This window comes from Conger conger, chromosome 5 (assembly GCF_963514075.1).
Source record: "Conger conger chromosome 5, fConCon1.1, whole genome shotgun sequence".
Taxonomy (NCBI): domain Eukaryota; kingdom Metazoa; phylum Chordata; class Actinopteri; order Anguilliformes; family Congridae; genus Conger; species Conger conger.
In genome coordinates, this window is record NC_083764.1 from 23,914,748 (window position 1) to 23,929,107 (window position 14,360).

The 14,360-nt window shown below is 41.8% G+C and overlaps 1 protein-coding gene across 1 annotated transcript; it reads left to right on the plus strand.

The window, feature by feature from the left end:
- Nucleotides 1-906: 906 nt before the first annotated feature.
- LOC133128769 (jun dimerization protein 2-like) lies at nucleotides 907-14,084 on the plus strand. The gene is made up of 4 exons (XM_061242536.1): nucleotides 907-1,035; nucleotides 10,582-10,797; nucleotides 11,986-12,090; nucleotides 12,999-14,084. Exons 2-4 carry the CDS (start codon nucleotides 10,597-10,599, stop codon nucleotides 13,182-13,184), a joined length of 492 nt encoding a protein of 163 aa, XP_061098520.1. The 5' UTR covers nucleotides 907-1,035; nucleotides 10,582-10,596; the 3' UTR covers nucleotides 13,185-14,084.
- Nucleotides 14,085-14,360: the final 276 nt, after the last annotated feature.

Here is a 14,360-nt window from a genome sequence, read left to right on the forward strand (position 1 = left end):
ACAAAAACAAAAACAAAAACTTGCACTCTGAAGTACAAAATGCAAAAACAAACACCCCCCCCCCCCAAAAAAAAAGAATTAAAAAATGTACAGCTCTGAAGTGCAAATCACAAACAAGCACCTTTAAACGAGCACCTTTAAAGTGCAAGGCACATACAAAGAATGAGTATCAACATATAGCTGTTTTTGTGTTTTCTCTTTGTATTTTTACATCTTTCACATTTTTTGTTTTTGTATTTTCCTTTGGTATTTGTGTTTTGCACTTCAGAGCCACCCTACTTTTTACATATGAATGTCTGGCATATTCATGAAGAGCCTGGACTAGTGCAATGTACACACAGGTTTCCTGTTTGAAGGTTGGGGAATACTAAACCAGCATAAATTAATGTTTTCCATTAAAGTTTCTCGAGCTAGTGTCCCACAATGAAAATTGCGGTCAGCACTGTCGCCACAACATATTTGTGGTTGAGTTTACATTGTGCACAGATTAAGCTAAGGTACACCTGCCAGCCTGCATGAACCTAACATTCTTATGTGAGCTTTATGTTATTGAAAGGAAAACTAAAGCTAAGTCATCATTCGGTGTGTGAACAGTTAAATTGCCACACAATGCATTATCTGTGTGTTATCATAATTTTATATTCATAAAAAACTTTGTGCTTGTTCATAGTGTTCACGGATTATTTAATTAGGTCCCGTTATTCAGCCTGTCATTGTGGAGTAAAATTACCTCTGTTGCGTGTGTTTATTTTGACAAGGAGTCGCTGGGCATATTAAGAAGCAGAAAGTTTTGTTGTGTGTTTTCTTGTTGCTAGGGGTGGGGAAAACAGGTTTTTTTCCACCCTCCGACGTTGAACTGTATTTTTACACCAGTGCTTACGTCTGGCTGGTAAAAACGGAGTTCCGCATTCTCAACCCTCGGCACTGTATATAAACGAGCTGATGTAACAATTTTCGCTCTCAAAAGTCCGCATCAGAACTTCAGCTAATCGAAAAAAACAATTCTGTGTATCGGACTTAGGACCAAAGTCGAAGGTAAATCAAACTTTTTTTCCGTTAACACGCCAAATTATGCAGATAGAACTAATGGATTAAATACAATTGAGTGATTTAAATAAAGTTCTATGACTATTGCAACTTTTGCCTCGCAGCCCAGTTCTGTTGGGAGTAAGTTGGCTTACTAAATGAGTCGTACTTTAATGCAATTAAAAGCTAGTAAGCTTAGTAGTTAAGTTAACTTGCATCACATTCAAATTTGAAATCTTGCTGACTTCACCAAAGGTTTTTTTTTTCATTATATGCGTTTTTCTGCTTTTAACGTTGGTTGTCTGAAGTGTAACTTTTGTCATTAAAAACTTGCACGATTCACAGTAACTATCTAACTACAAATAACTCCTATCTGCGGTTTCACAAACAATTTAGCGTACCAGCTAGGTTCAATTTGGGAATGTTCATCTAGCATTAGAGGGAAATAGCATAATGCAAGATGAAAGAATGCATTAACTGGAAATTGACGACTGTACAAGTCTAAGTAGTGTTTGCGGTCTTATGTAACGTTACAGAGCAGTAACCTTGCTAACAAGCTTACTTGCTGTAGTGAGGTAGGCTAACGCGAGCCTTAAAAAATCTAGCTAACAAGCTTTACCTGACGCAGCCAGTCGCACAAGGTCTCGATTTGATTACTGTCGCTCCTGGCTTCAGTTAGAAAGTCAAATATATAGGCCAACCTTGCAAGCCTGCAGCGCTAACACTTAGCGAGTCAAGACGAAATGCATGAATGTGTGATTCTTGCCTAGCGAGAATACGACTGTAGTAGGCTATTTGTCCCGGGGACGCGACACGCTCATCGCTGTCACCAACATGCGAACATTCTGTCCAGGGTGGTCGTTAGCCAGCTAGCAAGACAACCAAGCTATGCCAGTGGAATGGTCACTGTATATAGCGTGATAATGCACGATGTATCGGAAAAGAAGTGACTTTGCATTTGCAACAATTTGCATTTCGATCTCCTTCGACCAAAAGCTCGTTGTATATATCTGGGTGGCCAGCTATTATATCCAGTTTTCTTTCTCGCTTGTAAATCCATATGCATGAAATCTATATGCAATTTTATTTCTTTATTCTTTTCAGTTCCACATTTACTAATGAGAAAATGCCCATCGTGCGGTATGTGTTATTAGATTTATTTGCTAACAAGCTATGTGTTAGTTTAAGTGGTAGTCTTAAACCAGTTTTCATTGCTGAAGGTCGGGGGGTGAATTGCACGAATTGTATTTGCTATAGCCCTAGTTTGGGATGAAATGTGAATAAGCAGAACAAATAGGCTACTTTGGTTGTAGAGTGAAGGTTCTTGCGGGTCAAAATGATCATAGCACTTTGGGGTAGCACATAGCACATAGGACACTTTGAGTGATAAAGGCAGGAACAATCTGCTCCTCTTTTTGCCAATTTTTTCACGAGGACAGGAGAGGCACATGGCACCCTTACTGATTACGTTTTTCATACACGACTTAATTGTTGCTGCATGCTTCCCCAGAGCACTCGCTTTATCAGCCAGGATAGTATGTCCTATGTTTTCTTGTAGTGTTTGTCCTGGGTCGAGAATCGGTTCCTCCTCTAGGTCACTCTGTTACGTGAACAGACAGATCTGCTTTGTGAAATAAATTATTCTCTTCCTGTGCTTTGGTTAACAGCTTTTGACATGCATTCTGCCCTTTCTCCCTGTCTGCCCCTCACCTCTCTAAATCAGATGTAATTATTGTGCTATAGGGGCCCCTTTGCTTTTCACTTGAATGATCAGAGCAAAGGCCCATTAAGGTATGGTGTTCAAATTCCATTGGATCACTTGGATCCAGAACCAAGAAATCCGCTTGGTTTCAGATTGCAATATTTTGATATCACAGTTTTGCAGGATATTTAATTCTGATTGGTAATTTCTCTATAATGACCATTAGTGCAGAGGACAGGCTGCAGCCTATCTTTCTGCACTTAACATGGCTCCTTTTGGGCAGATGCAACCTGCACGTTACATCTGCCTTCACAGACGGATGTGACCTGCTCATTACATCTGCATTAATAGACGAATGTGACCTGCATGTTACATCGGCCTTAACAGATAGATGTGACCTGCACATTACATCTGCCTTAACAGACGGATGTGACCTGCTCGTTACATCTGCCTTAACAGACGGATGCTACCTGCATGTTACATCTCCCTTAACAGACAAATGTGACCTGCGCGTTACATCTCCCTTAACAGACAGATGCGACGTAGGCAATAGCAAAGTAGTCCTGTCAGTATATGCTCAGTTATTTGTCTATCTAACTTTACAGTTAACGAGGCAATATGGGGGTAAAAACTCAGAAAGAAGGATTGGAAAATGTAAAAGTTCAATTAAGTGTTCTTTTAAAATTGTATAAATGCTAGTCGAATTGAATTTTATGAATACACAAAATGTATGTCCCGAGCCTGCCTTGTTTGTAGTTGCTAGGATACTAAAAGCCCTAGCTATTTGTTGGAACTATATTTGTGACAGAAGCTAGATTCATAATGAAATCAAAATATGATTTTGTGGCAAATAATTGATTTGTTTGGCAAGTAGCCATGGCATAAGTGGGATAATGTATGGCAAGCCTTCAGAGTGAGACTCGCCACCCTATGGGGCCTATTTTGAAATGATTTAGTGGCTCTAAATTATCCTGTACATACAGAACTAATGAGACTTTTTTTTCTTACTGAACCATAGTTCCCTGCACACCCCACAAATTATTTACTGTAATTCCTATGAGTACTGCACTCATAGTAGGGTTATTTGAAGAAAACAGAACTCTCAGAACAGGAGTCACCCAAAATCATGTTTTCTGCATGCTCTGCTCCATATGAATGATCTAACATACTGCCTGCCTATGGAAAACAGAGTAATTTAATGTGAAAGTGCTTTTCCTGCAACTCTCAAGCAGAATGTAGGCTATGCGCACCCTCAAGTTTACTAAAAACTGTACCCACCCTCGCATTGTACTCTGCTGTCACAAAAATGTTCTATAGTGTTTATGCGTGTGTTCAAATCTCTGTGCGCTTGGATTTTCAGTGCAAAAACAGTGCCAAAAGTTCTAAACCAATGAGATTAGTCTGTGGGTTTCATCAGTGAAAGAGCCGAGCTTCTGGTTCAGGAAGTATTTTTTTCCATTAGAACATTTCCATTGGACACAAATCATCTGTCTAGCTAATTAATTTTAATGTGTGCACATACATTTCCAAGTTCTGTCCGTCAACATTCCTTTTTTGTTTATATTTTCAGTTTTGAATTGTATGTAAGATGCGATATGTCAGAGATACCTTTTTAAATGAAATACATTTTAAGTTGTTATCATTTGTATTTTACAACTCCTATGTATTATCATGGGTGAGAGTGCTGAACCACTCTTGTGTTGAATTTGGTTTATACTAGAAAGGCTAAATCACTTCCATGTGAAGTGCTACCAGTTAAAAAATTAAGACAATTTTAGGTAGGCAGCATCATCGTTTTTGTGATGAAGGCACAAAAAGAAGGTTGCTGTACTGGCATTGATTTGGAGTGTAACAGCCCATGGTTAGTGTTTCCAGTTGCTGAAATGCGCCCCAAACTAACATTCAGGGCAGCTTGCTGGATGATGCATGCTTGGTACTCTGGCCAAACAAAGGTCGACCCCTGGTTTAATTTGAAAAAATAAAAAAAAATATGTATTCTTGCAATTAAACCCAAATCAAGTTGAATGTCGATTGGTCTTGGTTTTGTGTGTTTGTGTCTTACATACAGTGAGCTCCATAATGTTTGGGACAAGGACATATTTGTTTTCTTCATTTTGCTCTGTACTCCACAATTTTAGATTTGTAACCGAACAATTCACATGTAGTCAAAGTGCACATGTACATTATTTAGCTCACAAAATGTATACATTGGAATAAATTTAGGTTTTTAAAGGAATATTTGCTTTGATGGTTCCAGAACGATGCAGTGGAAGTGGGATATGAGTGGCATTCAGGAGGCCATACACCGCTGCTTCCTGGCTTTTTATTTTGGGTACAGTTTGGTGATTAAGGGCAAAAGTAAAAGCAAGGTGCAGGCAGTCCAAGCCAACGTGGGGTGACTTTCAACAGTATTGCCTTTCTGCAAGGCAGACCAGGTCTATAATTTAATCTGGTTGAACTGCAGCCAATCGTAGCAGCCCATTCTGCCAGGCTAGACGAGGAGACAAGCTGGCGTTTGACCCAGACGTTGCTATATGGCAATTTGGCTTTGTCACTGTTATCCGTTGAAGTGTTTTTGCATTTTGTCTTTGCCTTGGTGATATTATACATATCACATTGAACTTTGAACTTCAACATGTGGAAGGGCTCATTTAGCAAACATTTGAGTGTTGTGATTCAAGATGCTGCAGTACTAGTCAGTGCAGTTGCGGCAGGTCTGAGATTGAGGTTTTTTGCTCATTTGACTATTGGAACTGAAATTTACTTGACATTCACCTCAACTTTGCTTGCTAATTCAGTGGATGCCCTTAATGTTATCTTGTGTGATAAGTTGCAGTCTTGAGGCCTACTTGGCATATGCAGATGCAGTTGCATTTGCATTGGTCCTTCGTACAAGATTTGTTCCCTGTAGTACAATGGGGTGCATGTATTTAGCAGCTAAAACAGGATAAACAGGATGATTTGGAGTAAATGGTTGGAGCTGGGAATGGAAAGTGGGAAATCTACTGTGGTCTGTGTACTGTGGGCCAGTGAGGACATGTTCAGAACATGAAAACACACAAAACATGACAGAACCCTCCTGTTACATAAGCACCACGGCTGCTTTAAAAGAAGGCTGCGTCCGATCCACCATCAACTGCAGTTTCAAATTTGTGACTTTTTAAACGTTTGCATAAATTCGGGTGAGTTATTGTCTTGCTTTTCTCTGTGCATTTTTTTAACGTAATGGCAAGTGTGGGCTTTTGTGTGAAATGTTTAAGGCTTTGTAGGTGAGGGTGGTTGAGGTTTGTCAGAAGTTTTATTTGTGATTGTGAACCCTTCCCAGTTTTTATCCAAGGCAGCTTAAATGCTAACAAGTTCAATGCTGGTGCCACTTGATTTGCATTAGATTGTCGACTGTCATCTTTTGATGCATCTTCAGTTTGAAATGAGGTGTGAGAAATCAGTTTTGCTTCACAATGGCTGCTGTTTGGATCCATAGATATGTGATGGCTTTATTTGAAAATATGCTCTTCAGAATTGTGCAGTTCTTACATGACAGAACTGCTTTTTCAACTGGGCCAGTCGGCTCAATTTAAGGCTAAACTATTGTATATTCTGATCACAAATATGGTTATGCAACTGAGGTCATACTGTGAGCAATACTGCAATGTCCTGTCACAGCCCTACACAAAATTACTTCCCACCCATACTCTACGTGCTGTACGATGCATTCGCAAGGTATCACACACAATGTACCCTGCTGAAAAAACTCAAGCTAGGTTTTGAAACAGCTGGCAGCTGGTTGAGCAGTTCAGACCTGCTCCCAGCTCTACATGGTTTAGCTGGTTGACCAGTTCAGACCATGTTTTGAAACAGCTGGTAGACAAGGTACCAGCACTAGCTGGTTGACCGGATGATACCGCTCTAGACCAGATTTATGACCAGCTTGGCCAGCTCAAACCCATCTAGACCAGCTTTATGTCCAGCTTGGCCAGACTGGTTCACCAGCTCAAACCCAGCTAGACCAGCTTATGACCAACTTGTCCAGATGAACATGTGAAACTTTTAATATACTTTGATCATTGTTCATCAAACTAAAGACTTATGATGTCTAGACTCTTAAGAGGATGTGTGTAAATGCATTTTTAAATTAACTGATAGAAGGCCCTAATAAAGTTTGAATATGCTTTCTGAGGATGCCAACATCACTTGGAATGTTGTGACATTACACCCCTTAGGTTGTCAGTTCAAATTTCAAAGCTTTCACTTTGATTTGATTGAGTGTAAAGCACCCCTCATTCCAAACGTATCGCACTGGAAAACAGGCTTCTGACTAAATGTCATTTTATGAAAAATAGACCTAGAATTGATCACTTCTAGAATACACCCATGCAACAGAAAGACCAATTCAATTCATAATTTGAGCACTGGGAAATATTAATACAGTTTGAAAATTGCAGAGCCAGAATACATTGTTGGAACAAATGGCCTATAATCCATTTGGCCTTTACTTGAATCTTTTTCATCAGCAAACAAAATCTGCTGTTTTAATGCTGTACATTTTGCCTTGACCCTGGGAACAAATGCATCTGAGAAATAAAATGGGCTGGGAACAATAGTTCAAAGTTTCGATTCAACTTCCTATATTTTCAGCTAAAAACACTCCACTTCACTTTTCTAAATTGCATCATTTAATCAGCAATTCTTATTTTTACCCAGTCACCCAGCCCCCTCCACTGATTAAAACACTTCTTCTGTTTATAGAGGATTTGTAAATGAATTTATTTACTTGGACAATGCAAAATGCAAGTGACGTCTTCAGTATTTTAAAATATCTACTGTTCTCAGTTGTTCTCTGGAAGGAAACAGAGGACACAGTGATATAACAGTCCAATTTACAATTTTTACCCAAAGAAACTTGCAAAATATCCAGCACTTTAAAGCAAACAAGCCAGCAGCATAGAGCAGATGCGTATAGCAGAACTTTTTGCAGCAGGTCTGTCTCACATTTGCGTCATGCATAGAGAACCTTATCCTCCCCTTACTTTGGGTACTTGACTCTGCATCAGCTACACATACATACCGTACCTCACATGAGCTTTGAGTATCCTGTGAGGATCAGAACATTGGGAGGATGCGATTACTCCTGAACGCGCCGAACGCGCTCCTGTTCCTCCTCCACCGGGGATCACCTGTACGCTTGAAGTGTTCTCGTGTCAGTTAGTGTTTCGTTGAGTCTGGTCATGTCCCATCAGCACACAGAAGGGTTGCTGTTAGAAATATATCGGTTATGGTGCCAAGGAGAAGTGAAAGATGCACCAACTTTTGCAATATTTTCAGTTCCATCTTTTGTTCATATTTGCAGTGTGTTAATGCTTTATGACCCTGGCCTGGTCAGGTCAGTGTTGTGGGAATGCATTTTGTCAAGTTCACTCCTTGGGAATGCCCTCTGAGATGTAGAAAGGGTATCATGCCCCATCTCCACAGCAACAAATGCTAAAGTTGGAGGACCGTGCAGTGAATGTCTGGTGGGTCATAGGCTGTTTTTTCTCCACTAGCCACTGTGGCAGGTATTTATACTAGCCACTCAGGTTTTTTCCAGCCACTTTTGCTAACCACGGGGAAAACATTACAATTACAAACAAAGACCCTTTTTAGAATTTAAATTGGAAATTCCAATCTCAAACGCATCAGTTGACTTTGGGCTTGAAATGCGAAGTCAGGGGTTGTGTTGCATCCTTTGTGCTTGTTCGGAAATCTAATAAGCAATCTCGTTTATTTCACGTTTGTTTTTTAAAATTGTTGATATTGTTTCATTGGCTCTAGCTAACATTCATTTAGCTCTCTTTCTTGAAAGTCTTGAAAACAGCTTGGATTAAACAGATTATTATCTGCTTTTTTCTTGAAATATTTTCTAGCTGTAATGCAGGCGTGCACATAGCGGGGCTGCGTTGTTGCTCGGCTATTTCCATGCAGTCTCGAGACAAGTGTCTGAATTTTAAAAAATGAACCTAATTTGACGGTGAGGTTGTAAAGTCTTGCAGTTTGATTACTTTTGTGATATAATTGTGTGGTTGCTGTTATGGCCTGCTACTTATCGTGCTACATATCATACATAGGTGTTAATTTTAGACCCTGGTTACAGAAAGACCAGAGCCTGCAGAGATATTGAAGGCTGGTCAATAAGGAGATGCATTAATGTAACACTAACTCACAGATCCACCGACACGTAGACCTGCACATGGCAAAAGTATGAGATATGACTGGCGATGGCCTGATGCCAGTTAGTCTTGAGTATGGCTCTGTTCTGTAGACCATGTGGCCCTGCAGCACAGCGCTAGACTGAGTGGGCTTCTTTGTCCTGGGCAGTGCTCAGCCTTGGCATCAGCCTTTCTGCCCGACTGCAAGAGCACAGTGGCGGCATTGCATCATCAAAGGGCAGTTAATCTCCGCCAAGCGTCTGCCAGCCAGAAAAAAACCCCTCCTTCACAAGTAGGCATTTCCTCCTGCGCTGTTACAGTAAAGACTCAGCCAAACCAGAGGGGGGGAATTTTTGCACATTTTTGTTTTTCCTCTTTCCTCTCATTTGAGGGCTTGAGTACTTTGTAAACTCTGATTTAATTTTATATTGTGGTAGGTCTTTATTTAGCACAATTTCTTTGTACTGGGTTCTGGGCTATGATGGGCCCTGTTCGTTCTCTTTCCAGGGAGGTTGAGACAGGGGATGGGCAGGAGGCTAGAGGGGATTTGGGGGCATGAACTGCCGATTCCTGGCTCTCACCCTCTCTCTGGGCCTGTCCTTTGAAGAAATCTTCCCTGTCAGTGCATGCTAGAGAAATGGTGGCCTGAGAGCTGGACACTGCTAAAAACAATCTGTCTTAAGACAAGTGTTTTTGTTTTGTAATGAGACTTAAAATCGTGGAAAATATCAGCTTGTTTTATGTTACTGCTTTCTTGGCAAATTCAATTTTCTTACCCCATTGGCAAATCTTGAAATGAGTCAAACTGTCTCACCTCATTCACAATATTTTTAGTTTCATTTGGCAAAACAAGGAATATAAATCTGATTTTAAGTCTGGATATAAGACTGAAATACTTGCGGAGGTTTCTGCAGTGGATCCGGGAACAGTGCGTATGCCATCATTGTGTGCAGCTCCCGCGGCCACACACACGTTGCGTGTGAGGGAAACTGAAGCGGGGGGTGGGTTGTGTGTTTCTTGGCATCGGCGGAATCTGCTTTCCCCGTCGCCAAGCCGGGGGAAACGTGACATGGTCTCGTCAGCCTGGCTGCCTCTTTCGCTGCCCTGTCCAGAAAAAACAAACGGGCCCCATCAAGTGCTCTGCAAATGAGTCTAGATACTGCCTGGGGGATGAAAAAAAAAGAAAAGAGGAAAAGGAATGACAAAGGGTTGTTGGAGACTGACTCCAGTCTTGTGCACCTCAGCAGTCTGACAATTTATGTAAGGCTGCCTGCCTGTTGGCCAGGTGCACCTTGACTATGGCTATGACTTAGGCAACCATTGGGTATAATAGGGCTAATGCCGGAAGACAGAAATGGGGTGGGGCTAGACCCGAAGGGAAAATTGACCAATGAAATCGCAGCAGTGAAGATCTGTCGAAAGGGAACTTGAAAGATTTCTCTTACAGCATTGGATTGTTAGAATGTGGTTATGTAAGGTCAATTCTCTCTCTTTCTCTCTCTCTCTCGCCCTTTTCACAAATCCGACTTCTGGCCGTATTTTAATCGCAGCATATTTCAATGGGTTTTTTCTGATTCTACTTGCATGAGTTCTCATTGCATTGTACACATGGTCCCTGTGCTGACAGCAGAATGAAGCTGCATTAACACCCCCCTCCCTTTTCTCTTTCAGCTGGTCAGGTGTGACATGATGCCGGGTCAGCTCCCGGACCCCTCCCTGACCACCGGCTCTCTCCCCAGCCTGGGCCCGCTGGCCGGGATCCCCGCCACTACGCTGACCGACCAGCTCAAGTTCGCCCACCTGCGGGCCATGGGGGGCGTGCTGTCCCCACTACAGTTCCTGGGCAGCTTGGGCAAAAGGCCCCTGCCCCTGGAAATCAAGGACGAGGTGAGGGGAGAGAGGGGGTGGTCGGTGAATTGTATGTGAGCAGCTCAAATTCCTTCCATGGCTAAATCACATGTGCTTTGAAATCGATATGCGGACGTGGCTCTCGGTCTCTTGAATAATAACACTATTTTTTAATGAAGCCACAGGGCCACTCTTCAGTCCAACCTCTGATTGACCTTCTGCTTGATCTTATTAGGATTGCCTGCACTGTAATTTTGAACCAAATGATGTACACAGATAATTAGTTCATTATCGGTGTACGCCAATGTTGGTTCAGATTGGATCACAGTAAAAGGCTTTTAATCGGGACATACCAGCTTATGTTCCTGAGGGATGCATAAATGAGGCAAAAATGTCACATTGTGCAAATGGGACTCAGAAGTTGCTATGAAATGCAATTCTTCCCTGTGCCTACACCCTACAGCACTGCAACCCTGGTTTTCTTTTCTCATTATATTAGATTACATTACAGTCATTTAGCAGACACTCTTATCCAGAGCGATGTAATTAACCAAACAATTGGTGGTACAGATTGGCTTAAATATCTTCTATGAATGGACATCGATTCTAGCCTGGATTTTAGTCTGTTAGTATGTATACATTTTTGGCATACTTTTGCCAATTCCACAGAACGGCATGTTTGAATACTGTACATTTCTCTCCAGATTTTATGGAGTACATGATGATCAAAAGTTTTGGTGTTTGACACTTTCACTGGGGAGGGAAAGCAGTGTAACAGCCTTTGTTGGTTAAAGGTTTCATAACATGAGCAATGGTGTCCTCAAGTGGACAAATTTCAGAATACACCATAAAGGTTTTATGTAACAAAAAGGTTTTGTTCTGTCATCCAGTGGGGGAGCTGAGTTTATGCTACTGCCTCAGACCATCAATAATATATGGCCAGATTTGGAGTAAATGCAACTGTTTGATTGTTTATGGCCAGGGAGGCAGTAATTTTAGACTGTGTAGCCTGCCAAATTGATTCAGATTCCTCTGTGATGTTAAGAAGTGCCATGGAAAATAATTTGTGCAAGGTGATATCTAGGTGAATTTGAGGTCTGTATTCACATTGAAATAGATCAGATGTATTTATTTCACATTTTCCGGTAGTTCCGGCAAATGGAGTTTGCGGAGAAAAAGGTTAATCATTTTGATCGGTCTGATGGAATGTTTCTTTTTCCCCGGCAGATGGAGGAGGACGAGGAGAGGAGGAAACGGAGGCGGGAGAAAAATAAAGTGGCTGCCGCAAGGTGTCGGAACAAAAAGAAGGAGAGGACTGACTTCCTGCAGCGGGTGAGTCTGGAACGGGAAGGCAGATAACGCCCCCTATCTACTGTACTTCACACTTTTATGAACACACAGATTCATGCTGTAAATACCCTCTTAATGCTGTGTGTCAACAGCACCACCTGCTGGCTTCATGATATGGTGTGAAAATGGCACTTTTTTCATCCCAACTTCATCTTTCCAGTGTGGAATTTGTTTATTCATCATTTATTTATTCTTTGACATGTCAAATTAATTGCATTTATTGGGGGGAGGAATGGGGGCTCTATTCAGAGGTAATTTGGAGTCCTCCATGTGATAGCTCTCCCTCTCAGTATTGCTGTTATTTTTCAGTATTCAATAATACTAAATCTACTTAATGTGGCCTGTCTCTTCCTGGGTGGGGGTGTATGCTTTCAAATGGGGGACACATGCATTATGGCTTTCATTAATATATACATTGAAGATTTGTGTTGTGGCCCCACAGCTATGTGAGTTTCAAATGCTCAAAAGTATATAGCCTCTGCTATAATTCCTTCACAAATTACCCGATATGGATGTAAATGCCCAGAAATCAAAGATGACAGTCTGCACTTTAACCTGAATGTTTAACCGGAGTACAGAGCCAAAAGAACTGGAATTGCCACATAGGAATGCATTAGCTCAGGAGGTAGAGGGGTCACCCGGCAGTCAGAAGATTGTCGGATCGTTCCCCCGCCCTGCGTGTGAGGAAGTGTCCCTGAGCAAGGCACCTAACCCACAAATGCTCCTGACGAGCTGATTGGTACCTTGCATTGGTACCTTGCATGCTGTACATCAATTGTACAGCACTTTGGATAAAAGCATGATATAAATGCAGTCCAATCTGGCACCCCTGAACCGACATAGTCCGGTCCAGACGTTGATTTAACCGCCCCCTTCTCCCCCTCCCCCAGGAGTCTGAGCGGCTGGAACTCCTGAACTCGGGCTTGAAGGCTCAGATCGAGGAGCTGAAGCAGGAGCGGCAGCAGCTCATCCTCATGCTCAACCTGCACCGGCCCACCTGCATCGTCCGGACCGATAGCGTCAAGACCCCCGACGGCGAGGCCAACCCTCTGCTGGAGCAGCTGGCTGCCAAATGAGGAGGGCGGAGCCCCCCCCCACCCCCCCCACCTCCACGGCGACCGTCGCCACGGGGACTGTTTACAGAGCGGCCAGCGGCGCTCGGCTCAGAGCTGTGTGCGTGTGTGCGTGCGCGTGCGTGTGTGTCTGCTGTGGCTCCCACCTGATGCCTGCCCGTTTGAAGGCTTCTCCCCACCCCAGCATTTATAAGAGCCGGTTGATGTGACTTTTGGCTCGCTTTCTTACCCCAGTTGTACTTAGCGCCACGTAGTCGATGCTGGCGTTCGCTACAGTCATGCAGACGGATAAAAAGACTGCTCCTAAATGGACTGCACCATGCTGTTGTTGAGGAAACACTAAATCAGTATGGCAGATCTGTCACACTTAACTGGATGGAACCCAGTGTGTCACTCTTATTTTTATTTTTTTTGCCAATGTATACCTGTTGAAATACACGTGTAGTATTTTATAATACTGATTCGTATTCTGCCTTTTACAAATGGCGGCCTCTGGTTTAACCTGCACTGTAGTGACGCAGGCGTCATGAAAGCACATATATATATATATATATATATATATATATATATATATATATATATATATATATATATACAATGAGTTGTTTACAATTTGTTTTTTATTGCTACTTCCAGTTTTACACAATACATGTTTTTATATCGGTTTATATATGTATTATATAAAATATATATGTACTCACTAGATGTGATGCATTTTATGTCTGTTGCAAATTGATTGTTTTTTACACTATGTTGAGTTGTCTGTGTTGCATCGTTGTTTGCACGTTTTTTAAAAAATGTGGTAAATATCCATTCCCGGCAGAGTGGTGGCCACATTTATACCTGTAACATGTATTCCTTTGTTACTCTGTTCTATAACAATTAAATACTGTTTTCAAATGATATACGTGTTCTGTTGGTTGGATTCTCATTTCTGAGCAAAAAATTATTTCTGGAAGTCTGTGACAGGCCTACGGACGTTGCCGTGTAGTTGCCTGAGTCCTTAATGCTAAACTTCTGCTAAACTTTTTTTGCATCACATGTAGCATGTTCCACAGAAGTAGGAGTGAGGAAGAATGAAGGAAGCCATTTCAGAAGCATCTCATTTATAGTTTATAGTTTAATAGAGGCTCCAAATAAGACATGCACTCAATGGTCCTCATTTATGAAACGTGAGCC

What these genes read in the sequence shown, in the direction of transcription:
- LOC133128769 (XM_061242536.1), top strand. Translation starts at nt 10,597, where the DNA reads ATGATGCCGGGTCAGCTCCCGGACCCCTCCCTGACCACCGGCTCTCTC. An exon ending in CCCTGGAAATCAAGGACGAG is followed by an intron (nt 10,798 to 11,985) that starts GTGAGGGGAGAG and finishes TTTCCCCGGCAG; the next exon opens with ATGGAGGAGGACGAGGAGAG. An exon ending in GGACTGACTTCCTGCAGCGG is followed by an intron (nt 12,091 to 12,998) that starts GTGAGTCTGGAA and finishes CCCCTCCCCCAG; the next exon opens with GAGTCTGAGCGGCTGGAACT.